Below are 27,775 nucleotides of genomic sequence, written 5' to 3'. Positions count from 1 at the left end.
ATGACTCAAAAGGTATCCTACAGGAATGTTCAGACACTTGCACGGTGTTGACTACGAAGTGCCGGGGGCTTTGCCCAAAACAAAAATGGCATCGAGACAAGTTAACTGGGTATAGTCACGTGCTCAAAGACCAGGCTAGGGGACAATATGGCTTCAGATGACAAGCGGATGTTATTATTATTCACTTCCGGGTGCAACCAATCGGGCGCCATCTTGTCTTGTTCGTGAAGAAGTAGAAGCATCGAAAGGTTTGGAGAGGTATTGCAGGAACGGTGGCGACAACGGTGTTCCGGAACCAGAGTGGGTAAGTGGTGGAGAACAATTACGCGTGGGGACTTCGCAGGCCATTACAGACTTCTTGGTTTCTGTGGCGAAGCTAGCATAACTTAAACACGTAGGCTGCGTACGCTGCTTGGCGCGACCGCTGGAACCTCATCTCCTTAAAGCGGCGGTGTCCGCCCGACTTGGTGAGTCAGAGCTCTGCTCTCGGTGAAAAGGAAATGCTGTTATTAAAGAGAATGCTCACGACCCCTTCGTCTTAACTATGAGAGTTTTCTCTCGGGTGAGAAGGGACTAATTGTTGGGCTCCTGACCGGCCGTTAAGCACTGCGCGTGCGCAGTGGGAACCCCCTTATGGGGAGGGGGTGCTAGGGGGCCGAGGAGGCGGGGGCCGGACCTGGACCTTTTGCGCTGTGCAGTTCGACTACGCAGGCGCAGCCAAGGGCAAATGCGTCCTGTTAACTACAATTAGGTTCCCTAGGTTGTAATTTTGTTGTGTTTTTATCCAGTGATGGACATTATGTGTTAAGGTTCACGAGGGAAGAGTATATCCAACATTTCAGTTGTGTTATCTTGTGAATATTGTTATCTGAACATCATGGGCGTTCGACAGATTTTGATTGTTGATGGCTAATTCATAGAAGAGCAAAATAAACTTGGAATTTGTGACTTGAGTGCAGCTAAGCAAAAGTGAAAACAAACTTGAACACTAAAGAGTCACTTGTAGGACTATCGTGGGTCTATAGGGGTAGTAACAGTAAACCGGTTCTTTTAAGATGTTCATGAGACTTTATTTTTAAAACCGTTTTAGATTTACAGAAAAACTGAGCAGATGGTAGAGTTCCCATATAAACACCCCCGCCTTACACACACACACACAGTTTATTATTAGTATAGGTCAGTATGATATATCTGTTACACTTAATGACTAATATTGACAAATTATTATTAACTAAAGTCTGTAGTTTATTCATATATCCTGAGTTTTAACCTAATGTTTTTTTCTGTCCCAGGATTCCATTTAGGATAGATGTTAAGTTGTCATGTGTCCTTAGCTTTCTGTTGGTTGTGACAGTTTTCACGCTTTCTTAGTTTTTGATGACTGTTACAGGCTGAATTGTGTCCCTCCAAAATTCATATGTTGAAGTCAGTACCTCAGAAGTAGCCATATGTGGAGATGGGGTCTTTAAAGAAGTAAAATGAAGTCATTATGGTAGGCCCTAATCCCTTATGACTGGTGTCCTTATAAGAAGAGATTAGGACACAAGAGGGGAGACCATATAAAGATATAGAAGACAGCAATCTATAAGTCAAAGAGCGAGGCCTTCAAATGAAACCAACCCTGCTGTCCAAGTTCAATCTTGGACTTCTAGCCTCTAGAACTATGAGGAAATAAATTTCTGTTCTTTAAGCTACCCAGTGTGTGGTACTATGTTATGGCAGCCCTAGCAAACTTAATACAGTGACCTTGACAGTTTTGAGGATTACTGGTCAGGTATATTGTAGTGTGCCCTCCTACTGGAATTTGATGTTTTTCTCATGGTAAGACTGGCAGTAGGGGTTTTGGAGAGGAAGATTGCAGAGGAGCAGTGCCTTTTTCAGAATATCCTGTCAAGGGTATGTAATATGAATGTGATTTATCACATTGATATTGACCTTGATCACTTCCTTAAAGTAGTGTTTGTCAAGTTTCTCCACTGTAAGATTACTCTTTTCTATCCACCTCCTCCTTTCCATACTGTACTCATTGGAAGTCCTTTTGCACAGTCTACATTTGAGGATTAGAGAGTTATGTTCTCCCTCCTTTAGGGTGGAGTATCTACATACTTTATTTGGAATTCCTCTGCATGGGAGATTTGTCTGCCCTGCCAATTTACTTAATCATTTATTTATATCAGTATGAACACATGAGATATTTATGTATAATTTGTGTTATAAGCCAATGTTAACTTTATTTTGTTGCTCAAATTGTTCCAGCTTTGGACATTGGGAGCTCTTTCAGTTGTCTACAGTGAAATGCCCCCATCCTTTTAATTTTTTAATTAAAAAAAATTTTTTTTTAGCACTTCTTGGCACTATACGATACTCCAGACTTTCTGTATATTTTTTTATCTCAGTCTGAAGAATCAGTTATTTCTCTAAGGATTCTGATTCCTTTTATTGGAGAATGGTATTAGAACCAAGATATGTGTGCTTTCTGCCACTGGGGTGTTGTTTCCTTTAGGCTCACTTGCTCTCTGTACATTTATTTTTCAATTATCACTTTTTTTTGTATCTGTATCCAAACTATCCAATTCTCCAATGTTTTTTGAGTGCCTCTTCTGATCTACAAGCTGCAAAGTATTTAAATATATACTAAAATGTATGTCCCATCAAGTAGCAAACGTTTTTTGTTTTTTGTTTTTTGTTTTTTTACTACATTTCACATGATTATAAGGTTAGCCTTTACTGGGGCCATTTCCACCTAACCTGAAATTGAACAAATTAATTCCTTTTGACTTTGAGGTCAGTCAGCTGGTATGTAGGGTTGAAATAGCAGGGGAGAAGAAGTTTGTTGCATTTTGTGATGTGAGAAACATTTCACCATATGGATCAAAGTATAGATGTGTTTCTGTATCTCTGATTTTGCGGTTAATGCTTAAGTGCTTTATTTATTTATTTTTTTAGAGAGAGGGAGAGTGCGTGCACATGCGCACATGCCCCCCCCCCCCCCACACACACACAAGGAGAGGAGGGGCAGAGGAAGAGGGAGAGAATCTTAAGTAGGCTCCATGCCCTCCAGTGTGGACCCTGATGCGGGGCTCCATCTCACAACCCTGTGATCATGACCTAAGCTGAGATCAAGAGTTGATGCTTAACCGACTGAGCCACCCAAGTGCCCCTTATTTTTTTGATGCTAAATGCTTTAAAACAAAACACTACATTTTCATCCTCATTCATCTTTCTCAGTTTATGAGAGGACTTTTGCAAATATTTAATGATTGTCATTTAAACAAGTAATTTTAAGAACCCCAGAGCAGGGCGCCTGGGTGGCTTAGTTGGTTAAGCAACTGCCTTCGGCTCAGGTCTTGGAGTTCCAGGATCAAGTCCCGCATCAGGCTCCTCTCCCTCTGACCCTCCCCACTCTCATGCTCGCTCTCTCTCTCATTCTGTCTCCCAAATAAATAAAATCTTTAAAAAACCCAAAAAACCTCAGCAATATTTTAATACAGAGTCATCTAAGAAATGATAAGATAAATGATGATCATTTCTCATTGTGTTAGTTTCTTAGGGATACTATAACAAATTACCACAAACTGAGTGGCCTAAAACAACAGAAATTTATTCTTTCACAGTTCTCTGGGCTAGAAGTCTGAAATAAAGGTTTCTGCAGGGCCATGCTTGCTTCACTCCCAACTCCCCACCCCTGTTTTAGAGGAAGATCCTTCCTTGCCCCTTTGTCTCCTCCTAGCGCCTGGTGGTGCCCAGCAGTCCTTGGTTTTCCTTGGCTGTAGACACATCACTCCAGTCTCTGCTTCTGTGGTCATAATGGTGTTCTCCCTGTGTGTGTCTGTGTCTCTAATAAAAACACCAATCATTGGATTAGGACCTACATTAATCCAGTGTGACCTCACATCTTGAATACATCTGCAGAGACCCTATTTCCAGATAAGGTCACATTCATAGTTTATGGGAGTGTGGCTAGGACTTAAACATACCTTTTTTAAGGGGACACAGTTCAATCCATAACACTGGTCATAGTCAGAAACTAGATTTTCCAGCCATATGTGATAACTTGGATGATCTGATGTAAACCATGGTTATTGGTCTTTCAGTTTTTCCTAAATCCCAGTTGTTTCCAAGGAAATAGCAGTTAATTTAATCCCATAAAGGAAAAGGCTTCCAGCCTGGCTGATCTATAATCAAATTTTCCAAATTTGAGTTGAGCCTGAGATCTTTAAAATTAAGGCTAAAGGAAGGACAAATAACTTGGAGTTGATTTTTGATGTTATAAAATCAGAATAGCAGTAATAAATGTTACTTTCCTCATTGAATATTAGTGTACTTACTTGTTAATAAATTTTAGCGAAGAGTAAAGTTTTTTACTGCTTAATATGGACAAAGCACCATGGAGAATTCAAATAATTATAAGACTCTGCCCTAAAGAAGATCTTGTTTGGGGAAAGAAAAAAAATGAAAATTCATTGTAAGTCTCTATAACTGTATACTGCATCATCTTTAACTTATTATGGAAATTTTCAAACAGTGCAAAAGTAGAGTGTAGTGAACCCTAATGTACTTACCACTCACAGTTATCAGTATTTTCTAAGTCATTATTAAACCAATGTTTAAATGTCAGTTTTAAAGCTATAAGGCTGTTAGGATATAGGGCTGTTATTTCATTGAAAAATACTGAAATTACAAAATAAATTTTTTTATTATTGCTCTATGTGCCTTCATATTCCCTGTTTTCCAGATTTTGCAGTTATGTTTATTAGTAAAGAAGATTATATGGTGAAGATGAAGAAAGTGTGGGGTTTCTAAATCCTTTCTATCAAATCACGTATAATTAGTCATGTTCTTTAATCAAGAATTAATTGATGAAATCCTTTATCAAGCATTGTGCTAAATGCTGAAACATATAAAAGTTTATATTAAATATTTGAGTATACTAAGTCTTTTCTTAAAATCTGTCCCTTTACAAAATTCAGTATAACTCTATATTTTATTCTCATGACCAGAGATACCCTTTTTGGACTAGATTATAGAAATTTACTCCAAATCCTTCATAAGAAAATGAGACAGAGGTCAGCTAATTTGTCCAGAGTCTCATGGTTATATTACTTGTGTGATGTTTATTGCCTGTATCAATGACTGTGCTGATCAGCTTCCTTTGATTCTTTAAAGATCGATAGACTTATTTTTATTTATTTATTTATTTATTTGTATTTTTTAAAAAGATTTTATTTATTTACTTGACAGAGACACGGCGAGAGAGGGAACACAAGCAAGGGGAGTGGGCGAGGGAGAAGCTGGCTTCCTGCGGAGCAGGGAGCCCGATGTGGGGCTCGATCCCAGGACCCTGGGATCATGACCTGAGCCGAAGGCAGACGCTTAACGACTGAGCCACCTAGGCGCCCCTAGACTTTTTTTTTTCCCCTAGGCAAAGAACTTTATTAACCTTGTTTCAAACTTTATTCCTAGGCTTCTTCAGCTTAATTAGCTGCAAAGAATGAATTGTGTATTAGCAAAAACTGAAAAGAGCTGCAGTGTCCAAGGAGCTTGGGCTTAAAAATATTAGAGATCTAGATTTTATCAGATCCACGAACAAAATTTTAAAAAGCAGTCATAATGTAAAATAGTAGCGCCAGTAACTTCTTCAAGTTTTATGTTCTTCAGAAGTTGACTCAATTCAGTTTGCTTCATTCTTGGAAGCTTCATCAAAATTCTCCACAAGATCTGGAACTTCATCATCATCATCATCCTCTCTGGTAGCAAGTGGTGCTTTTCCATCCACAGATTGTTTGGGCAGAGCTTCAGCCAGTCTTCTTAAACTAGTCAGACTGTCTGCACCAAGTTGGTTTAAGATACTGGGTAGCATTTCTGTCAGCTGCTTTGTCTCAGCATGGCCTGTAATGGTGAAAGTGTTCGCTGCCAGTGATGCCTGAACTTTGGGGTTGTTAAAGTGGATCACTGTTCCTTGGTTTGTGAACATATTCACTTCTTCAATACCAGAGATATTGTTTACCCCTAACTTCTTTAAGAAGAACTGAAATTTTTTATCATCTGCTGTAGCCGTTCTATGAACCACCTTCTTCTTTCGGCGAGCAGTTCCTTTCCCACCAGTGCGCACTTGTGCTTGCAGTTTGGCGAGTTTCTCCTGGTTCATGATAGTTTCTTTCATCTTGTTGGAGCGGAAATGGGACCGCATGGGGGAATAGGGTTGGCGCTCGGGGTCTCGGGCGGACCAGCTGAGATTAGGTGCACACTGCCCCTAGACTTATTTTTTAAAAATACACACTTGGGACACCACCTGGGTGGCTCAGTCGGTTAAGCATCTGCCTTTGGCTTAGGTCATAATCCCAGGGTCCTGGGATCGAGTTCCACATTGGGCTCCTTGCTCACTGGGGATCTTGCTTCTCCCTTTGCCTGCCTCTCCACCTGCTTGTGTGCTCTCTCTCTCTCTGACAAATAAAAATCTTAAAAAAAAAAAAAAAATACACACTCATGGGGCATCTGGGTGGTTCAGTCAATTAAGCATCCAACTCTTGGTTTTGGCTGGTCATGGTCTCAGGCGTATGGGATTGAGCCCCACATCAGGTTCTGCCCTCAACGCAGAGTCTGCTTGTCCCGCTCCCTCTGTTCCTCTCCTGCTTGCTCTCGCTCTCTCTCTCAAAAAGATCTTTTAAAAAAAATAAAAATACTCATGGTAAAATCATTCAAAGAATACAAAGATATAAAATAATTAACATTTCCTTATCTCTGTTTTTACTTCCTAGAGCTTACCAGTTTTTAAACTTTTTTTGTAATTTTAGGAATTTTCTATACTAAATTGCATTCTTTTTTTTTTTTTAAGATTTATTTATTAGAGAGTGTGGGGGGGGGCAGGGAGGGGCAGATGGAGAGAGAATCTTAAGCAGACTGCACTGAGCATGGAGCCTCACATGGGGCTTGATCCTAGAACCCTGAGATCATGACCTGAGCAGAAACCAAGAGTCAGAAGTGACTGCGCCATCCAGGCACCCCTAAATTGCATTCTTTTCTTTTTTTTTTTAAAGATTTTATTTATTTATTAGAGAACAAACAGGGGGAGCAGTAGAGGGAGAGGGAGGCTCTCTGATGAGTAGGGAGCCTGACGCTGGGCTTGCTCCCAGGACCTTGCCAAAGGCAGACGCTTAACTGACTGAGCCATCCAGGCACTCCTAAATTGCATTTTTTTTTTTTTAAGATTTTATTTATTTATCTGACACAGAGAGGGAGAGCACAAGCAGGGGGAGAGGCAGAGGGAGAGGGAGAAGCAGGCTCCCCACTGAGCAGGGAGCCCAACGCGGGGCTGGATCCCAGGGTCCCGGGACCATGACCTGAGCCGAAAGCAGGTGCCCAACTGACTGAGCCACCCAGGTGCCCCTAAATTGCATTCCTAATAAGAAAAAACCTCAAATGTGATCATTATTCATAGTGTATCACACTTTTTTAAAAGATTTTATTTATTTATTTGACAGAGAGACACAGCGAGAGAGGGAACATGAGGGGGAGTGGGGGAGAGAGAAGCAGGCTTCCCGCCAAGCAGGGAGCCTGATGCGGGGCTTGATCCCAGGACCCTGGGATCCATGATCTGAGCTGAAGGCAGATGCTTAATGACTGAACCACGCAGGCGACCCAGTTTTTTTCACTTCTTAAAGCAGTTTATTTATCAGTATATGTCAGCATATAAAAGTCCATCTAACTCATTGTAATGGCTGAGTAACAATCGACTGTATGGTTCACTTTTATCTCTGCCTTAAAAGTGACCTTAAAAGCAGATGTTCCCAGTTATAAACATGTTGCAGGTTTTTGGGTAACCTGGTGAGTATACTCCTCTATGGTTTAAGTTCTTTAAGTAGAATTACTAGGTCAGAGGGATGTGCATTTACAATTTTGCTAAAATACGGTAACGCTAAATTGTCTCCACAAAAGACTATTGGGTATTTTACCTACTCCCTCATTCAACACTCATCCTCTGTGGCCACATCAAGTTTCTCAACTGCAGACTTAATTGAAGCATTTTATTAAATACTTCCTAACTTCTTCTTTGACTTTTACTGTCACCTTCTTTGCTATGTTTTTATTCCATTCTGCTTCTCACAATTTCGCATCTCTTTTCGTATTTTTCTCAGCCTAAGTGTATTAAACACTGTATATGAATAGTAGCTTCCATAAAAACTTGGGGTTAAGAAGCCTTGGAAAACATAGTAAAAGTAGAAGTGACTGGTTTCAACAAACAAAAATGGCTACAAGTAATACAGATCAATCTGTTGAAAATATGCAAGTAAAAACTTATTGAGCATAGGAAAACTTTTGAAGTTTCTTTTTTCTTTTTTTAAATAATAAAAGCTTCAATTTATGATCTTGTGAAAGGTAGGGACAGGAAGATATTTTTCCAAAGATAAAATGAAATCTGGTTAAGTCTCAAATTGCTTTTAAAGAAGAAAAGAGAGTTGAGTAAAAATGGCTTGGCTTGATTACCAACCCCACGCTCCCCACCCCACCCCAGCCCATTTGTAAACTTGAGGAGTGCTATCAAAAATGATACTGAGAAAGTCTTTGTGGTGATATTAAGCACTACTTTTTGAAGGCTCTTTTGCTGAGTTTTCATGTTTCTCATTTAATCCTCACAAGAACTCTATGAAGTAGACACTATGTCCTCTGTTTTACAGATGAGATAAAGGAGAATTAGAGAGTGGTTAATTTGCCCATGTTCATACAGCTAGTGAATGGTTTAGGTAGGCATCATGAACCAGAGCTTGTGCTCTGAAGTCCAGGTTACAGGTGATGGTCAGAAACTAAAAAGGAGAACTGAACAAGTTGTTCATGACAACCATTAAACATGAGTAAGTGAAAGTAACTTTGGAGTGATTTTTAGAGAAGTAAATCTGTATTGGAAATTATGGTAGGGAGTAAGTACACATAATTTTCTTTCCTTTTTTTTTTTTTTTTTTTAAGATTTTATTTATTTATTTGACACAGAGAGACACAGCGAGAGAGGGAACACAAGCACGGGGAGTGGGAGAGGGAGAAGCAGGCTTCCTGCAGACAGGGAGCCCGATGCGGGGCTCAATCCCAGGACCCTGGGATCATGACCTGAGCCGAAGGTAGATGCTTAATGACTGAGCCACCCAGGCGCCCCAGTACACATCATTTTCATCATTAACATGGTTTTACTGAATGCACATCTCTTCGCAACTCTAGGAGGCACTGTATAGAGCTAGTTATAATGCCTACGTTGTATGAGTTTATAACCTATGACAGAAAAATCCATACATTGAGTTCTGATATACCATTAGAGCTTTGGAAAACACAGCAAACCATGCTTACACCAGCTTTTTGGTTCTCATAAATACAACCATTTCCTTATCGATAACCTTTAAAAGTAAATAGAAGGAGCCAGAGAGTTCATTTTCTCAGTTGGTATTTAGTGACTGCTGTGTGCAAGAAGCTGGAAGATAAAAAGAATACATTTGTCTTTCTATCAACTTTTAAAAGCTGTTGATCTAATGGGAATAAAATGCAAACGTTCGAGGGACAAATTGTTTTCACCTTGCTGGTGTTAATTTTTAAAATTAGAATTTTATAGAAAAATTTAAATTAAAGCATTTTATTACTTCTTTGTGCCATTTAAGTTAATACCAGGTGGATGAGATCGTCTTTTCAAATGTTTGTTGTTCCTTTTTTCTCAGCATGTATGACAGTACCTAAATTGTTTGATAGTATTTTGTATTAATGAGTTGTTCCAGTAGATAAAAAGCTATTTTGAGAGGAAAAAAATGTTAAGTTTTGCTTTCTTATTTGTGATGTACCAATTTCCCTTAACTTTAAAATGGTAAATAGTTTCTCATTATAAAGTTAATGAAAGAAAAAGCTCCAGATTAATTTGGAGATGATCACACTTTGATGTTGCATCTCTAGAATTTATTTTTATTCTAGTAACTCTTCATAATCTAAGAGTAAACATATACTATTTTTCTTTCCCCCCCTCAGGGCATAAGTAATCTTGCTGCTATGCTTCCAAGCTGTAGTCTGAATCAACCTAAATTTTAAACAGAAGGTGAACCTCTGAGGTCAGTCAAAATAGCAGTTGGTATTTCTTCTGGGTGTTCCTCTTTTGTCAATTGTTACCTTTTAATTAAAGTTATGAAGGGTTCTAGTAAGTCATTTAGCTTTTAAAGTGTTTAAAGGCATAATTGAAAAAGAGGAGAGGGGAAAAAGGAGAGAAGAAAGAAAATCTGAAGAGAGATTAGAAGCAGCAGCATATGTAGCTTGGAACTGATACCCAGTCCAGTCATTGGTCTTATGTGTAGTGCTGCTTAGTTTCTATTTTGCCATATTCCAATGATGCCATTATAATAGACTGTATTCGTGTAACTAGAAGTCAAGTGCACTTGACTATTAAGAAAGTCAAGGTAACAAAGGAATGCATCTTTCCTAATTTACAGTGTTCTTCAGTTGAAAGGTCAGGATCTGCCATTGATAGAACTCTAACATTCTGTGAATGCTGCAAAGACTAGAGCTGCAAACTCTTAAGAGACTGAATTTAACAGCCAGTTGTCCTATTTGAGTGGGTATTTCTTACTTCCTTATTAATCTGGCTTTTTTATTTTTTGTGATCCTGCAATGTTGAGGCTTGCTTTTGTCTTGTTTTCAGAATAGAGGAAAGGGTCAGTCTAAAAAGATTCATTTAGTAAAAATTTATTTAATGCCTGCTCTATGCTAAAAATGAAGAAACATACCCTACTTACCATGTGTGTCATTGGTTCTTGAACAGGGTTGTATATCAGTGTTGGATAACGTACAAATATACTAGACTTGTAGGAATTTTAGACTTTTTATTATGAAAGTTTTCTAAGTAATTTAGAGAAAAGTAGACTAGTGTGATGAAACCCCTCCTCCACACCTATCACCTAGATTGAGTAGTTACTAACATATATTCTCTCTCCCTTTGTTTTCCGTGCTATTTACATGTTAAGAAACTTGGTCTTGTAGACTGTCTCACCTTCTGGATTTGTCTCATTGTTTCTTTTGATACAGTGTATGTCATTCTTTTGTTCATTGTAATTTCTTTATCCTTATCCTGGAAGTGAGATCCAAAAGCTCAAATGGATTCAGTTAGACATTTTTGGTGAAAATATTCATAGTGATTCTGGGGACATAATATATCCAAGAGGGGACTCCTGATAGTCTTGTAGGGGTGATATTTCAGCAACCTTTGAATTTGATTTCCTATCAACTTTTAAGATTTCCTGAATCAGTTGTTCATTATTTCATTCATCATCATCATTCTAATTCTATTCTACTTCTGCATTTGTTAGCTGTAATTATTTGTAAGGATGAGTTTTCCTTCCTCAGCTGGAACTGTTGTTTGGTTACCCTTTGTAGGGAGTCTTGGTTGGGGAGAGACTAAATCACTTTTTTCCTTATAATCTTTAAGATAACTATATTTTCAGAGATCTGTATTGGAAAAAAACAGATTTTTTTCCCCATCTTTTTGAGCTAAATTGATTAGAGCTATGCTTGCTATCAAGCTCTGACACCACCATTAACATGAAATTTTATACTCTTGCTTGCCAACCTAAACTTTTCAGTAGCCTCTGGCAGCCTGTTGACCAGAATTTTAGAGCTCTAATCACATAACTGTATCATCCTATGATAATTTTTGATGTGTGAGCTTTTAAAATTCAAGAACTCTCATTCTCATTTTTTAACTGTTTATTTTGTTAAAGGTAGAAAATCAAATATATTTTAAAAGGCAGGATGTGGGATCAAGGAGGACAGCCTTGGCAGCAATGGCCCTTGAACCAGCAACAGTGGATGCAGTCATTCCAGCACCAGCAGGATCCAAGTAAGGAAACAAATTCAATTTGGAAGTTGGGGAAGGGGAGATAGATGAGTGGGAGATAGGCGATGGGATTCAGGGAAATGGAATTGGGATTGATTTATTGGAGCATTTTATGAACAAAATTTTATCTTTTCTCATAAATAATATAGCTATAGGATACATATTAGGGAATGGATTTCTCTTTGGAGGACTTCCCCAAAGAGTAGAAAGCTTTATGAATATTTTACATTTTCAAAACTGATTTAGTTCTTGTTTTTCTAAAGAAAGAGAAAAATCTTCCTTAAATGTGTTGCTTAAGTAAAACATACTTCTGTTGTTAATTCCAAATCTTACAATTCTATGTAGCTCATAGTCAACTGATGGTATGCTATATATATCATTTGGAATATTTCAAGTGTATATGGAGGTAGAAAAGAATATAGGGAGCCCCCATTTATTATTTAGCTTTAATAGTTATAAACTCATGGCCAGTTTTGTTTCATTGATATGACCCTTCCACTGCCCTGCTTTTATTGGGTTAATCTGATTGTTTCTTTTTTTAATACCTACATAGATAGCATTCTTTTATAGGACTGTACTGTAATAAATCACTTTTGGATGATTGGGTGTAGCTTTTTACTTTTTAAAATAATTACCATAATTTTGTATACATGTCATTGCATCGTTACTTGTCCAGTTATTTGCTGAGGAAAAAAAAAATCCAGGAACTAGGTTTCTTACATCACTGTTGCACATTTGAAAAGTTTTAGATACACATTGCTTAAGTTCAGCTCCACCTGGGTTATGCCAGTTTATGTTTCCACCAAAATGTATGAGAATACCTGTTTAATCTTCATGAGATGTGAAAAAACATCTTATTCTACTTTGTTTCCTTTATTTATAATATTAGATTTTAAAATGTTATGTATAGATATTGGAGAAGGGAAGAGGACCTTTAAGATAGCAGGGCAATACATTTTGAGTAAAGAATGACTAAGGAGATGTGTTTTGACTAGAGAAGGGAGCCATAGTAAAGAAGGGTGATGGTGAGGAGGAACAGGGGTAGATAACTGTATTTCTCCTGTCTTAAGATCCATTGTAGGCCTGGGTAGGACCTGTGTGAAGAAGTGAGTTTGATCATTTGTCTTTACAGTAGTTAAAAAAAAGAAAAGACTTTTAAAAGACTAAACTAAGGTACAAGGGATAAATTTCTTATGAGTTAATATTAGAAATCATTAAGAGTGTTTTTGTGGAGTTGTTAAATTATTTTGTAGCCTGGATATGGGTTATTTTCTAAGCATCCTTCCAGCCATAACATTCTGTAATATTTAAAATCTCTAGTAAGGAATAACTGAGATGGTTGTTTTACATAGAGGCACTATTCCTTTTAGCTCTTAAATTCTGAATGCTAAATTCTGCTATGTTAAATTATGTTAGGCCAGATTGACTGGGCTGCATTGGCTCAAGCTTGGATTGCCCAAAGAGAAGCTTCAGGGCAGCAAAGTATGGTAGAACAACCACCAGGAATGATGCCAAATGGACAAGATATGTCTACAATGGAATCTGGTCCAAACAATCATGGGAATTTTCAAGGGGATTCAAACTTTAACAGAATGTGGCAACCAGGTTTGTTGTTTCATGTTATCCAGATTTTAGGACTATTTTTAAAATAAAATGTGGATTAAATTAAACTGTTTAATTTGCTTAGTTTTATGACTTCTTGAAATTAATGCTCCTTAAAGAATAGGCAGTTTCATTAATTTTGTGGTTAAAGTTATTCTGTACTCAATCTGCTAGCATTGTGGCACTCAGTTTGATTCTTTTCTTGGTTCTTCATTCCTAGGCTGACAGGGGCTGGGAACACTGGAAACCTCACTTGGCATCTAGGGAAGAGAGCATTCTATGTCTCTCTGTTGCAACCTCTGGCCTTTTCAGAAGCAGCACTGGCAGAGCAAAACATGTCTAGTCTCTAATTAAAGAAATACTGTGTCACTATGTGACAAATTACTCTGTCAAATATACTCTGCCCCTACCATCCACCCATCTTTTTCTTCCCTTTTTTTTCAGATAGTGAAGATCTTCCATAAGTTTTTATCTGTTTTACTTTTTTGTTTGTTTGTTTGCTTTTTTAATTCACAGTATGATTTAGATTTCTTGATGCTAGTTCAGTTTTCCATGTCTTGTGTTATTATTTTTAATAGTCACTTCAAAACATTTATGGAGGAATCTTACATTTGAGTATGCTGATGGTGAAGTTTTAATCTCCCTTTCCCTGTTGATACTTATTATTGTTTCTCAATGTAAGAGTGGAAAATTCAGGAGATAATCCTCTAATATCACTTTTAAAAGAATAATGAATATTCTAATCTTTGATACTCTGAGGTAGTTTATTTCTAGTTTTCTTGAAGCTACACCAAATTTCCCCAAGTTTGAAAATGTTTTGGTTCCCAAGTTCAAATTCATAAATGACTCACCCTGGCATTCCCACTCCCCAACTTTATTCTACTGGCTTTCTTTGTGACCTGGGCAAGTGATTTACCGCTGTGTGCCTCAGTTTCCCCTCCTTAAATTGGCAAAAATAATACCTGATTTCTCCCTACCTCACAGGGATGTTGTGAGGATAAATGTGTTCATGGAAGAAAAAATTATATATAAAATCTCAAGGTGTTATTTTTTATGGTGTTGTTATTGAACAGAAATAGAAAAATTCAACAAAAAAATTGCTTTGGATTTTGTTACATTTATTAAAAAAATAATTTCAGGCATTTGATTTCTATATGTTTAGGATATGAATTAGAGTGGAGTTAGCTCATTTGAATTATTTATTAGTTTAATTAATTGCTTATTTTTAAGATATACAAGAGGAATTTGACCAAGAAGTCATAAATTTTTAAATCTGTTTCTTTGCTGAAAAATCTTTCTTGAGATCTTAAAAATTCGTGTTGATTTTGTTATAACCCCCTGTTGAATGTTTTTATGCCTAAATCCTAAATAGAATGGGGAATGCATCAGCAGCCCCCACACCCCCCTCCAGATCAGCCATGGATGCCACCAACACCAGGCCCAATGGACATTGTTCCTCCTTCCGAAGACAGCAACAGTCAGGACAGTGGGGAATTTGCCCCTGACAACAGGCATATATTTAACCAGAACAATCACAACTTTGGTGGACCACCCGATAATTTTGCAGTGGGGCCAGTGAACCAGTTTGACTATCAGGTGAAAGATATTTTGTTGCTTTAATATTGTAGATGTGCACGTAATCCATTCTTTGGAAGTGTCTCATCAAGAGTACCTAAGATCTGTGTTTCACTTTTCAGTCTTGTACAGATAAGGGTATATTATGTCTTAGAAAAGTTATCAATTTTGGGGTATTAAAATCATTAGATTCTTATTTTCTGGTTTTTGATTTGCTTAGGAGAATGATATAAAGGATTGTTAGGGAAAAGTTTGGAGAAAATGAAAAATGTGTAAGTGCAATAGCTATATGATGTTTTGTTTTCTAATAATTTCAAAATGGTATATTTAAATGTTGAATAAAGTTTAGAAAATGCACAGTAGTTGAATACATTATTTGTCAATAATAGATTATGGATAAGACATAAATAAAATACATGAAGAACAGAATATCTTCCTAAATGCAGTTCCTTCTGCTATGTAGAATTACGACTTCTAGTGACGTCATTTTTTTTTTCCATTCTGACATGACATGTTAATGGAATTGTACATAATTTCCTTTGTAGCATCTAATTCATTCCTAGGGACATAGAACTCTATGGGGAATAGTAACATTATGTGGGGCTTTATTTTCTCTAACTACTCTGCCAAGGGTCCACCTTTAAACTGCAGTGCTAGGTATCATTTGAAATAACTGATTGCAGTTGTTACCTTATAAACTGAGCGATCATAATTCAAAATTTTGAAAAAACTCATACATTATTTCACTAATTAGATTAATAATGGACATAAATTTAACCAGTATTCACCTTGAGAGTAATCTTTATTCATACATATTCAGATAAGTGTGGTATACTCATACTTGGTGTACAGATATGACAGTTTTTGTTTGGTTTGGTTTTGAAGAAATGTAGTGGCAGGGAGCTTCTACTTACACCCTATTATCTTGATGGATCCCTATGCTAACAAGCCAGAGAGCTCTGTTGGCAGTGGGCTTAGAAAAGCCTCTGAAAATAGCAAAATTGCAAAAAATATTTAATGATTCAATAACTTTTATTTTGTTTAAAATAGATACTTATTGCAAGATTATAGAAACAAGTTCCCCTAAGAAATAACTTAGAATTGATTTAAAAATTTTTTTCTTGTATTTTCTAGTTACAGAAAAATTGACACTTAATTTCTTGGTAGTGGAAGGACTAGTTTATAAATGGATTCAGAATGAAAAAGGTCATATATATATATATCCTTTCCTATACTTCTTGTAAATAGTGTACTAGCTGAATTTTAGATGGCTCTTTGCATTTACATAGGCAGAAAATCTTTATCTTTCTTAAGAAGAGTAAGCCTAGGTTCTTGGGGCTACAGAAATATCGGTGGATATTAGAACCATGGAATTCTTGGATTTGCTGCACACATGGATTTCTACTGTCCCAGTTCATAACACACGTGTATCCCAGAGAGTATATTGTATTAATGTGAAGAAAAATAAACTGCAATACTCTTTCAGCATGGGGCTGCTTTTGGTCCACCGCAAGGTGGATTTCATCCTCCTTATTGGCAACCAGGACCTCCAGGACCTCCAGCACCTCCCCAGAATCGAAGAGAAAGGCCATCATCATTCAGGGATCGGCAGAGATCACCTATTGCACTTCCTGTGAAGCAGGAGCCTCCACAAATTGGTAGCTATTTAAATTTAGTGAACCACAGTTGGCATGATTTCTTGATCATGTATCTTAAATAGTTCTCACGCTTCTGATATGTTAGGAATTGATAGTTTAAAACCCTATCATTTTATAGGCATAACCCTTTAAGTTACAAAAAGGATACTGGTATAAAATATAAAAAGTTCTGAATAATTTTCTTTAAAAAATATTGTTACCTTAAACTCCAAATTTTGTGATAAACTGTAAATTTATCATGGCCATAGCATCTTGATATTTTTTCAATGTTGACAATTTGATATATTATACCAGTTTATGAACATTTCCCCCTTTTAAAACCTGTTAGTTGTTCTCTGTCTCTGGTCTCTTTCCACTCTCCATTCATCTGATACACTAATATCAGATTCATTTTCCTTTTATTATTTCAAATTTCCAGAAATATTTTGGCAGAAGATTTAAATTTTTAACATAACTAATTTAGGCCTAGTGACAAGTTACAAACTTATCCTACTTTATATCTAGAAATCCAAATCGAATACTTAATAGACCAGAATGTTCAAGTCTTAACTGTTTATTACAAAGTAGACATTTTAAGAAGATTCTAACTTTTTTAACTTAGGGAACCATACTTGTTCAGATGAATTCTCAGTGTGAAAATAGACTTGTGCTTTGGTTTGACTCTGTTCTGTTTTCGTATTTTAGGAAGCACCGTGTAGTGTAAGAGTTTGGCTTGGAATTAGCCCACATCACTACTACTGTCTCTTTAATTTTGAGCACATCACTTAATCTTTATGAGCCTCAGTTTTCTTATTTGTAAAAGAGATTGAGTAATAGTGATTTTTTTTTTTTTTAATTAAGCGAGATGATGGTTTAATGTGCTTTCATAGTGCCTGGCTTATTATAAGCATTAACACAGTATTCACTGCTGTCATTAAAAATGATCTTAAAGAGAAGCATAATGGTTAATGGGTTGCTTTACCACTGTCTTACTGGAGAATAATAGTTATAAGTACTCAAGTGGCACCAGGATTCTTTAATTTACTTAAAAGGTTTTAGAAATTCAAGAATAAGGAACTCATGCATTTATGATTTTTACTTAACTTAGAAATACATCTTTTCATGTGAAACAGATGCAGTAAAACGCAGGACTCTTCCAGCTTGGATTCGAGAAGGTCTTGAAAAAATGGAACGCGAAAAGCAGAAGAAGTTGGAGAAAGAAAGAATGGAGCAACAACGTTCACAATTGTCCAAAAAAGAAAAGAAGGCCACAGAAGATGCTGAAGGAGGAGATGGCCCTCGTTTACCTCAGAGAAGTAAATTTGTAAGTGTTAGAATCACTTAACATGAAAGTCCGTGTGATTTATATGTGAAAATTATTGAACTAAATTAATTTAGCCTATAGAAAAGTATTAGTATAATATTCTTGAGATTACTTTTAGTAAGTATTTTGAGGATTATGTTTTTATGTAGTTATTGAGGGTAGAGTAAGGAGAAAAGAGGCAGTAAGTTTATAAAACATTTCTTTCCAGAGAAATTATTCTGTGGGATGCTAGATAGGTCTTACCTTGAGAGACGAATCTATTTTCTTGTTTCAGTACAGCTGATTCCCTAGTGGCGGATTATAAGACAAAACTAAGTTAAAATGGCAAAAGAGGAGTAAATCTGCCTTTTTTGAACATTTAAATGTGTGTTTATACCAGATGATGTAATAACTTTAATAGTTTCTGACATGAGCACTAAAAGTAACAAAGTTAAATTTAACTTTAAAGCTTCATCACTTAGATGGTGTTGAGTGGGTTAGGAATTTTTTTATTTACCAGTAATGTGCTCTCAGATGACATGATAGCCACAGCACGGGCCAGTATGCAACTCTGGAAATAGGTCGGCCTCCCAAGGCCATTTTGTGCTTCAGAAATAAATCTCAGGGAGACAGCAGGGTAACTAGATTTAAACAGACATTAGTTTAGCTTAAATTTCACAAATGCCGTAAGTTACTTTTATCTCTTGACAAAAGAACCATGCCAAAGATGTGTTTTTGTTGAAGACAAAGAAGAACCAAAAGACTGCCACTATTAAAGTTCACTTTTTTTTTTTTGTAATTTTTAACTCTTTAGGTGAAATAGTGGATTTCCAGATTTAATAGGTTTAAGTGTCAAAGAATTGTTTGGAGATTATCTTCCCTCTCCTCCCAAATGCCTTTGGCCTTGTGTTCCATATAGTCTTTCCCTGATTCAAATAGGTCTTTCCAAACTAGTATTTCAGTGATCACCTTGTCTTTTACTTAGTAGGACTGAAAACCTACAGCCAGAAGCAAACTGCTGGCATTTCCTCCATCTGAAGTACATCTCATTTCTTATCTGTGCATTTCATAGCAAAAAAAGAAGCAAATTAAGTCATAAGATTTTAGGTAAATACCTTATAGTTTTAAAAGTTACACTGAATAATATAAATGTGGTCCACTTACCCAGAGTTTTACAAGCCGCTCATTTCAGGACCATCATGTATAATGGATATTAATTAAGTCAGTCTTGGCATGATATATTTCTAGTTATTTATAAAATAAAGTCAAAATTGACTAAGGAAAAAAATTTGAGACGTAATTAAAATAATTAAATATGATAAGCTATCTTGTAATCTTATATTTCCTTTCAGGTAACACTTTATACTACTAAATGAAGTCTGTAGTATAAAAGTGTAATTTAGAGAGAAATTTCATTTTTATATATCTGTTTCATAGTCTTTTTAATTTAGAGTTTTAAAATAGAGTGTGTAAAGTAATGATTTTACATTATAAGCCTGAATTTGGGCTACCCATACTATTACTTGTGTTTAGGATAGTGATGAGGAAGATGAAGACACTGAAAATGTTGAGGCTGCTAGTAGTGGAAAAGTCACCAGAAGTCCATCTCCAGTTCCTCAAGAAGAGCAAAGCGAACCAGAGATGACTGAAGAAGAGAAAGAGTATCAAATGGTAGAATGTTAAATTTCTTGCCACATATGTACAGGGTTTTAAAAAATTTGTTATTTTTATTTATTTATTTTTAGAGAGGGAAAGGGGGTGTCGAGGGGGAGAGAGAATCTTAAGTAGGGTCCATCCACGCCCAGCATGAAGCCCGACACGGGGCTTGATCTCACAACCCTGAGATCATGACCTGAGCTGAAATCAAGAGTCAGACACTTAACCAGCTGAGCCACCCAGGCACCCCAGTTTTTGTATTTTAGAATAATTTTCAAGATACTCAGTTCCTTGGAATGGTTGATACGATCTCTTCTTTAAAAATGTTTTATAAAATGGCTTTGCCCATTAAATTTTTTGAGAATATCAAACTGTATTAGTAACTATAATAATTAAATTAGAAATAATATACATAAATATATATAAACACATAAAATACCCTTTCATAGATGTTGCTGACAAAAATGCTTCTGACCGAAATTCTACTAGATGTCACAGATGAAGAAATTTATTATGTAGCCAAAGATGCACACCGGAAAGCAACGAAAGGTATATTGTGGGTGTTCTTGGTTTTGTTTTTCTGGGAGTATTTTGGTTTTGGTGGCTATTTTGGACTTTTTTTGGTTGTCCTTGCTGAATTCTAGCAGATATTTGAATATTTTCTTCTTGCATGTTTTAACTCTCCAGGAAAGGTTAGGTTTGTAGACACCATATTAAAACTATACAAATATTTTTCTTTTACCCAACTTGCCTGAGCACAAATTAGCAATTATGCTGTTGTTCTATAAAATGTATAGTGGAAAAATTCTTGATGTTCAATTTATTTCACCTGATTTTGTTTTTTTTATAGATACCATGGTATTGGTGTATAACTTCTAATACAGTTCAGTTTCACTAATGAATTATGAACCTTCAGTTTTCACAGTTTACCACTTGTAGTTCTTACAGAAGCAAGAAATTCACCCATCCCCCCCATTTTTAGTAACACTTACAAAATATATTGAAAGCAAAATTAAATTATGGACCATACCTCAAAAATAAAATACTTGATGTACTGGTCAACATTTTTCATCATTATAAACCAATTTCAGCTCACTTCAGGATTATAATTTCAAGGCCAGACATGCTACTGGTTTAAAGTGAATGTTATGTTTTTAATGTTTCTTCTCTCCCCAAAAAGCAGCAATAGTAGTAGATTTAACAATACCATAGACTCTCATGACTATGAAATCGTGGCTATTTGTGTTAACATGTTGTTCCTGTTGTTGATGTGATACAAAGCTCCTGCAAAACAGCTGGCACAGTCCAGTGCACTGGCTTCCCTCACTGGACTCGGTAAGTGTTTTCCTTATTTGTGAGAGGGCCTTAAAGGGAAACTCACACTTACCTTGTCTCTCTACATGTTCTGTTTTGAAACTGTACTATTCCTACTCAGTTTATAAAACCTAGGTCTTAGGGTTATATCAGTCTCTAAAAGGTTTGCCTATTTTTTTGACTAAAGCATTCACAGAGGGATTATTATAAATCATTATAAATGTGACTAATTCATAGTTTATTGGGGCAAGTTGTAATAGTTCATAATTTAGCTGTGATAATATTTAAGCTCACTTTCAAAACTATTGCATACATGCTTTAGGGAGGAACCTATCCACTAATGCTTTAAGCACCTTTATTTAGATTGTGTTGTAGTTAAGTCAAGTTTTAACACAGAGGAAAAGAGTTTATCTTATAGTATCATTGTATAATAGTAGTGATGTGTTCATAATTTGCTCTTTGCATGGTATATTCTCAGGTATATAAAAGCTTAAACATGCCTTTTCCACATCATATCAAATTGATCTTTGTGGGGATCAACAGAAATGGGTAGAACCAAATGCCCATGTGATTTTGTGATGATTACTATTTAGGTCACTTCAGGGTGGGGAGTAGTTTTAGCACCATACCATTTCTGATCAATGAGAATTACAGTATTCTAATTCTTTTAGGGAAAAAATACTTTGCATTCTACCTGGGATTTCTGAGCTTTGAACAATGAAATAATTTTAGAAATACTTTTAGGATCATTGGTAGTTGAATTGACTGTGCTTTAGTGAGGCTTTGTTATTGCCCTGTTAAATGGTTTTATTGGTTAGGGTGAACAGTAAAACAAAATCATTATCACGGTTCCTTTGTAGTGAGAAATATATGAAATACTCCAGAAAGAATGAGATTCTGTTAATTTTCAGGAGGGATTTATGAACACCTTAAAAATTGAAATTTATACTCCTCCCCACCCCGAATAAGCATATTCTTTCAAGAAAAGGCAATTAAAAAAGCAATTAGCTTTCTTCTCGGACCTTAAAAATTTTTTAGTGTATAGAATAACTTTTCCATATGATAGACTGGGCTTTATGCACACAGGTGGACTGGGTGGTTATGGATCAGGAGACAGTGAAGATGAGAGGAGTGACAGAGGCTCTGAGTCATCTGACACTGATGATGAGGAATTACGGCACCGAATCCGGCAAAAACAGGAAGCTTTTTGGAGAAAAGAAAAAGAACAGCAGCTGTTACATGATAAACAGATGGAAGGTATAGCTTTTAGACTCCCTTAATTTTTGTCTAGTTTTGATTGTGTTTCTTTTTATTTTTTTAACCAACCTAACAATATCAAGGATAGAATTAAGGTTAGAATATAGATAATATGTGATGTAACTGAGACTAAGAGTTTTGGCTTATTTGTAGTTTTTATCAAAATTAATTGTAGTATTCAAAATATGTAGTTTACAAAAGGTAAACTTTGTCTTGTTTTGTAAGATGTTAATTTCAGTAGCTGTAAATTAAGAAACAGTGTATTTTTATTTCTTTCTAAAGTCCTCAAAATGAAAAAAGGCTTTTGAAATTTGTAAAACTATTGAAAAGTAATTTGTTGCTAGAATATTTAATGTGTAGCTAGTATATTTGAGGAAATAAAAAGGGGACTTAATAGAAGCTTTTTTATGCAAAATACTATATATGACTGTAGTTCTTTAATGATATTAGGAATATTAGGAATACTGACTGAAAGAGTATTTTGAAGTTTTTGGAAAAATCCTACTTGGACAGTTGGGAAGGTAATTATTAAGAGTTAGCAGTTGAAAATTCCCTATAAATTACTTACTTACCTTTAAGTTGCCCTATTGGACAAAAGGAAATCTTTTCAAATGGCTTCAAATGTACTTTTACACTTTGGTACTCTGTTGCTGTATTGTCCAGGAGGAGCATGGCTAACTACATGTAGCTATTGAGCGTTTGAAATGTAGCTAACCCTAAATTGAAATATGCTGTAAGTATGTATAAAATACATAATAGATTTGAAAGATTTTATGAGGCAGAATATCTTAGTATTCTTTTAAATTTATTACATGTTGAAATGATAATATTTTTGATATATTGATATATGTAACAAACTATTGAAATTAAGTTCATCTCTGTTTTTTTAAAGTAGTCACTAGACAATTTTGAATTGCTTATGTGGCTTGTATCCTATTTCTGTTGAAGAATGCTGTTTTACTGTTACCATCTAATAGCTTGAAATTTGGTAATTTGGGAGTTTTTTTCTTTATACATTTGACTTTTCATAGTATTTTTGTCTTTTTCTGTTTCAGAAGAAAAGCAACAAACAGAAAGGGTTACTAAAGAGATGAATGAATTTATCCATAAAGAGCAAAATAGTTTATCACTACTAGAAGCAAGAGAAGCAGATGGTGATGTGGTTAATGAAAAGAAAAGAACTCCAAATGAAACTACGTCAGTTTTAGAACCAAAAAAAGAGCATAAAGAAAAAGAGAAACAAGGAAGGAGTAGATCAGGAAGTTCTAGTAGTGGTAGTTCCAGTAGCAATAGCAGAACTAGTAGTACTAGTAGTACTGTCTCTAGCTCTTCATACAGTTCTAGCTCAGGTAGTAGTCGTACTTCTTCTCGATCTTCTTCTCCTAAAAGGAAAAAAAGACATAGTAGGAGTAGATCTCCAACAATTAAAGCTAGACGGAGTAGAAGTAGAAGTTACTCTCGCAGAATTAAAATAGAGAGCAATAGGGCTAGAGTAAAGATTAGAGATAGGAGGAGATCTAATAGAAATAGCATTGAAAGAGAAAGACGAAGAAATCGGAGTCCTTCTCGAGAGAGACGTAGAAGTAGAAGTCGCTCAAGAGATAGGCGAACCAATCGGTCCAGTCGCAGTAGGAGTCGAGATAGGCGTAAAATTGATGATCAACGTGGAAATCTTAGTGGGAGCAGTCATAAGCATAAAGGTGAGGCTAAAGAACAAGAGAGAAAAAAGGAGAGGAGCCGAAGTATAGATAAAGATAGGAAAAAGAAAGACAAAGAAAGGGAACGTGAACAAGATAAAAGAAAAGAGAAACAAAAAAGGGAAGAAAAAGATTTTAAGTTCAGTAGTCAGGATGATAGGTTAAAAAGGAAACGAGAAAGTGAAAGAACATTCTCTAGGAGTGGTTCTATATCTGTTAAAATTATCAGACATGATTCTAGACAGGATAGTAAGAAAAGTACTACCAAAGATAGCAAAAAACATTCAGGCTCTGATTCTAGTGGAAGGAGCAGTTCTGAATCTCCAGGAAGTAGCAAAGAAAAGAAGGCTAAGAAGCCTAAACATAGTCGATCGCGATCCATGGAGAAATCTCAAAGGTCTGGTAAGAAGGCAAGCCGCAAACACAAGTCTAAGTCCCGATCAAGGTAGTATACTTTTTAAAGTATTTTGTCTGATTTTTAAAAAAAATTTGACTGAATTTATTCAAAGTTGAAAGTGTCCTTTCTCTCTCTCTCTTTAATAAACTCAGTTTGGTACTTGATAAATGATCATAGTCTTAAATAATTTTAGAAATCCTATATAATAATATTTATTTAAAAATTGCAGATTCTTTAGTGTAAAATACATTTTTATTTTTAAATTTGTCTTTTCCCTTTTTTTTTTTCAGATCAACAACCCCTCCCCGTCGTAAACGCTGAGGAATGATGTGGCAAGAATGCCATGATGTTTAAAAAATTCCATGAGTTTTAAGGGCTTGTCTCATTATAGAGGCACATTGTGGCTGTGTAGGTGAAACCAGAATCTTTTTTTTTTTTTAACCTGTAAATAGGTGTACTTTTTCCAAATGCTGCTCCAAGTTACTTAATAGGATTTCTTTGTATTACATTTTTTTCAAAAAATAGTGCTTAATAAGACTATAAACATGCCATTCTCTTTCAGCTGTAATGTTCTTAAAATTATTCTTGAATGTACTGTGATGTCAATAAAGCTCTTCAGTTCATTTTTGTTAACCTCTTGCACCTTAATTTTATGATTTTAATCTAAGGAACGTACTTTTATAAAAAGGCAGCTGGAATTTTGTATAACAGGTTTTAAAGGTACTTCCTCTCATCTTCCCCAAAGAAAATGGTTTTAACTTAATAGTTTGTCAAAGTTTGTAAATTGTACCCATGGATTTTTGTCAAATTCCAACTTTAAGGGTGTGGAAAAGAGCCAAAAATAGACCTTTACTTTTCATTTGGAAACATTTGACAGCTTTCTAAACTTTTCTTCCTATTTTGAGGATTTTCAAGTAATATATTCTCTGTATATAAAGTATGGTTTACTTCTGTACAATGAAATTGCTGGAATCAATCAAGCCAGTGCACCATTAGAGTCATTTATAAGGAATAATTGTGTTTGACACTAATAGTCAAGTCTGGAACTATATTCTGCAGTTATCCACTTCTGTTTTAGAAGCCTATTTCAAACACTGGGGGTATTACAAAAATAAGACTCAGAATTCAATATATTTATTTATATTTTTAAAGTATAATATGACCTCAGCTCAGTGGAGGAGTGCTGTATTATGCAGGTTTGTGTCAATTTCATGACATTAAAATGGTCTGGTTTTGTCACTTTCTTACAATTATGATCAGTGAGTGGTTTAGCTATTTAAGGCAGTCATAACTTACAAGTAAAATGAGGCTCTGCAGGCATTTAAATGCTCGACTGCTTTCAGGGTCTGTTTTTATGTGATTATTCACTTATGCCACAATAGATATATCTCTGAAAACAAATACTTCTAAATTTTAATTTGAAACGAGCAGGTGCAGGTCACGGAAAAGTTTTAAAGTATGCCTTCTTACCAGCAATAGTTCCGTTTTAAAATAAGCCAGATTTTTGCCAAGATCAGTGTTTCTTCAAAATGAAGGTAGAAATAGATTTGTTAAGTGTGCTCTTGTACCTCTACATAGGTTCTTAAATAATTTTGAGCAGTTATGCATTTATCTAGAGGAGATAAATCAACTGTGAATAAATGCATGTTTACCAAAATGGTTGTTTTACAGTGCATTTAGTTCTGATATTTATAAAGTTGATATTCACAGAATAACTTTAGTTTGGAATTCTATATAGTTTAGACATCAGTCACATGTGGAGACAAAATGAAAATGTGCAATATTTTTTATGTAGGTGAGCTAACACAATGTACCTAATTGCAGAATTATCAGATTAATTTGTAATAGATAAGTTGTATAACATTTTCATATCTTAATGTTTTTTAGATCAATCTTCAGGTGAAACTATTTTCAAAATAAAATTCTACAGAAAAGTTCTGTTGGCTATGATACGCACATTTTTGGGCAAGACAAATGACTAGAGCCAAAAATAATATTTGACAGTTTTATTTACTCTACCATAATATGCAAGCTTCTTATCATTTAAATCTGTATTTTTTAAAACACAGTCATGATATATGTGATTATTAGTAGATACATCAGTGTTATAATTAGATATTTGGGTTTTTTAGGTTTTATGGATAATTTAGAGAATTCATCATTTCACTGACATGTAATGAAGTATGTTTACCTTAGTGTAAGATTTTATAAAATAGGGCTTCCATGATTTGGGATGTGAATGCTAACACACATAAGTTAAATAGATACATAATTTGGTTATGAAATCTAAAATGACACCACCAGAAAATCAATAGATTCAATTTTTGAGACAATCATTGGTCTGAATTGGTTAATAACACTGTCTTGGGGGTCTCTTTTAAAATATTTCTAGTGTGTTAATCATACTTGTTTTTGTGCAATGGGGGTAAACCACACCATTAAGAGAATAAAATGTAATTTGGAAGAGGTAATTACAAGATTTGTTTCATGAAGGCCCCAAAATATAAATAAAGACTGGTGTGGAATCTCAGTGTATATGTTTTCTGCCATTGTAAAATGTCTTTTTTTAGCATCTGTTTCTAATGGTATAATACACAATAGGGGAACTTCCCAAACATAGTCTATTTTTTTTTTAATGTCTAAGTTACTGTTTCTTCAAAGAAACACACCAAGTATAATTAATTAGTAGGTGAGATTTTTTATTTTATGTGGGAATTTTTACATAGGAATTGTATAAGGTTCAAGTTCTGTAATACTGTCTTATGGAAACCTTTACATTTAAATGGAGTTTTTCTCTTATATACATTAAAGTCTATTTTCATTTATTGAAGTTTCTAAAATGTACTAATCATGGTTTAATGGAAATACTAGATCCCTTGGATTGTCCTGACTCCGCTGCTTAATATATTTTGGGCAAATCACATAAACACTATGAGCCTCAATTTCTTCAACTGTGGAAAGGGGGAATTAGGTTATTTCTAAGGTCTTGAATACTTGTAGCCCTTAAGTTTTTCAGTTTTAAGTAGAATTTGGCTGTGATGTCTAGCACTCTAAAGAAAATAGGCTTTTTTAGCCCTTAACATAACTCGTGTGATGAGTTACATTATATACCACAAAGGTTTATCAGGTATTATCTATAGAGTTTTCCTCTAAATACACAAAGGATTAAATCTGCCACAATCTGATTATGGTAGTATAAGTTGAAATTATCCTAAGTTACCAATTTACGTGGAATTCTGTAAATATGAAAATTTACCAGTTAAACTCTGAGTAGGTTTATATCATTTCAAAGGGATAAAACTGTTAGCTGTAAGGGAGCCCTTTACCCTTATTTGAATGAGAAAAATTTTTATAAGTTGTGAATTTCACAATACCAAATTTTTAGTTTTATAGTAAAATAAATTGTAGACGCTGATTTACAACACATGGGTGAGAACATAGCAATGGTCTTCTCCCAACAATGGCCATATACCACATTACAACTGC

At 35.3% G+C, this 27,775-nt stretch overlaps 2 protein-coding genes across 6 annotated transcripts; one reads left to right on the top strand and one right to left on the bottom strand.

Moving 5' to 3' along the window:
• Positions 1–154: 154 nt before the first annotated feature.
• PNISR (PNN interacting serine and arginine rich protein) lies at positions 155–24,922 on the top strand. Of its 5 annotated transcripts, none has more exons than XM_045867259.3 (13): positions 161–304; positions 9,997–10,076; positions 11,736–11,854; positions 13,268–13,456; positions 14,826–15,049; positions 16,515–16,686; positions 17,799–17,989; positions 19,502–19,639; positions 20,074–20,173; positions 20,906–20,959; positions 22,025–22,195; positions 23,251–24,337; positions 24,580–24,922. In XM_045867259.3, the coding sequence occupies exons 3-13, from the start codon at positions 11,767–11,769 to the stop codon at positions 24,608–24,610; spliced, it is 2,445 nt and encodes an 814-aa protein (XP_045723215.1). In that variant the 5' UTR covers positions 161–304; positions 9,997–10,076; positions 11,736–11,766; the 3' UTR covers positions 24,611–24,922. The 5 variants fall into 5 exon arrangements, with proteins under 5 accessions (XP_045723216.1, XP_064453982.1, XP_045723219.1 ...); XM_054505475.2 differs by having other exon boundaries at positions 210–467; XM_045867260.3 differs by lacking the exon at positions 9,997–10,076 and having other exon boundaries at positions 155–304.
• Positions 5,633–6,229, bottom strand: LOC123837962 (transcription factor BTF3-like). The gene has a single exon (XM_064597913.1). The coding sequence runs from the start codon at positions 6,188–6,190 to the stop codon at positions 5,672–5,674; it is 519 nt and encodes a 172-aa protein (XP_064453983.1). The 5' UTR covers positions 6,191–6,229; the 3' UTR covers positions 5,633–5,671.
• Positions 24,923–27,775: the final 2,853 nt, after the last annotated feature.

This window comes from Mirounga angustirostris, unplaced genomic scaffold (assembly GCF_029215605.1).
Source record: "Mirounga angustirostris isolate CCGP_5_RB_7025 unplaced genomic scaffold, mMirAng1.0.hap1 SCAF_8, whole genome shotgun sequence".
Lineage (NCBI taxonomy): Eukaryota > Metazoa > Chordata > Mammalia > Carnivora > Phocidae > Mirounga > Mirounga angustirostris.
The sequence above is the reverse complement of the archived record's forward strand: the minus strand, read 5'-3'. Positions and strand labels throughout refer to the sequence as shown.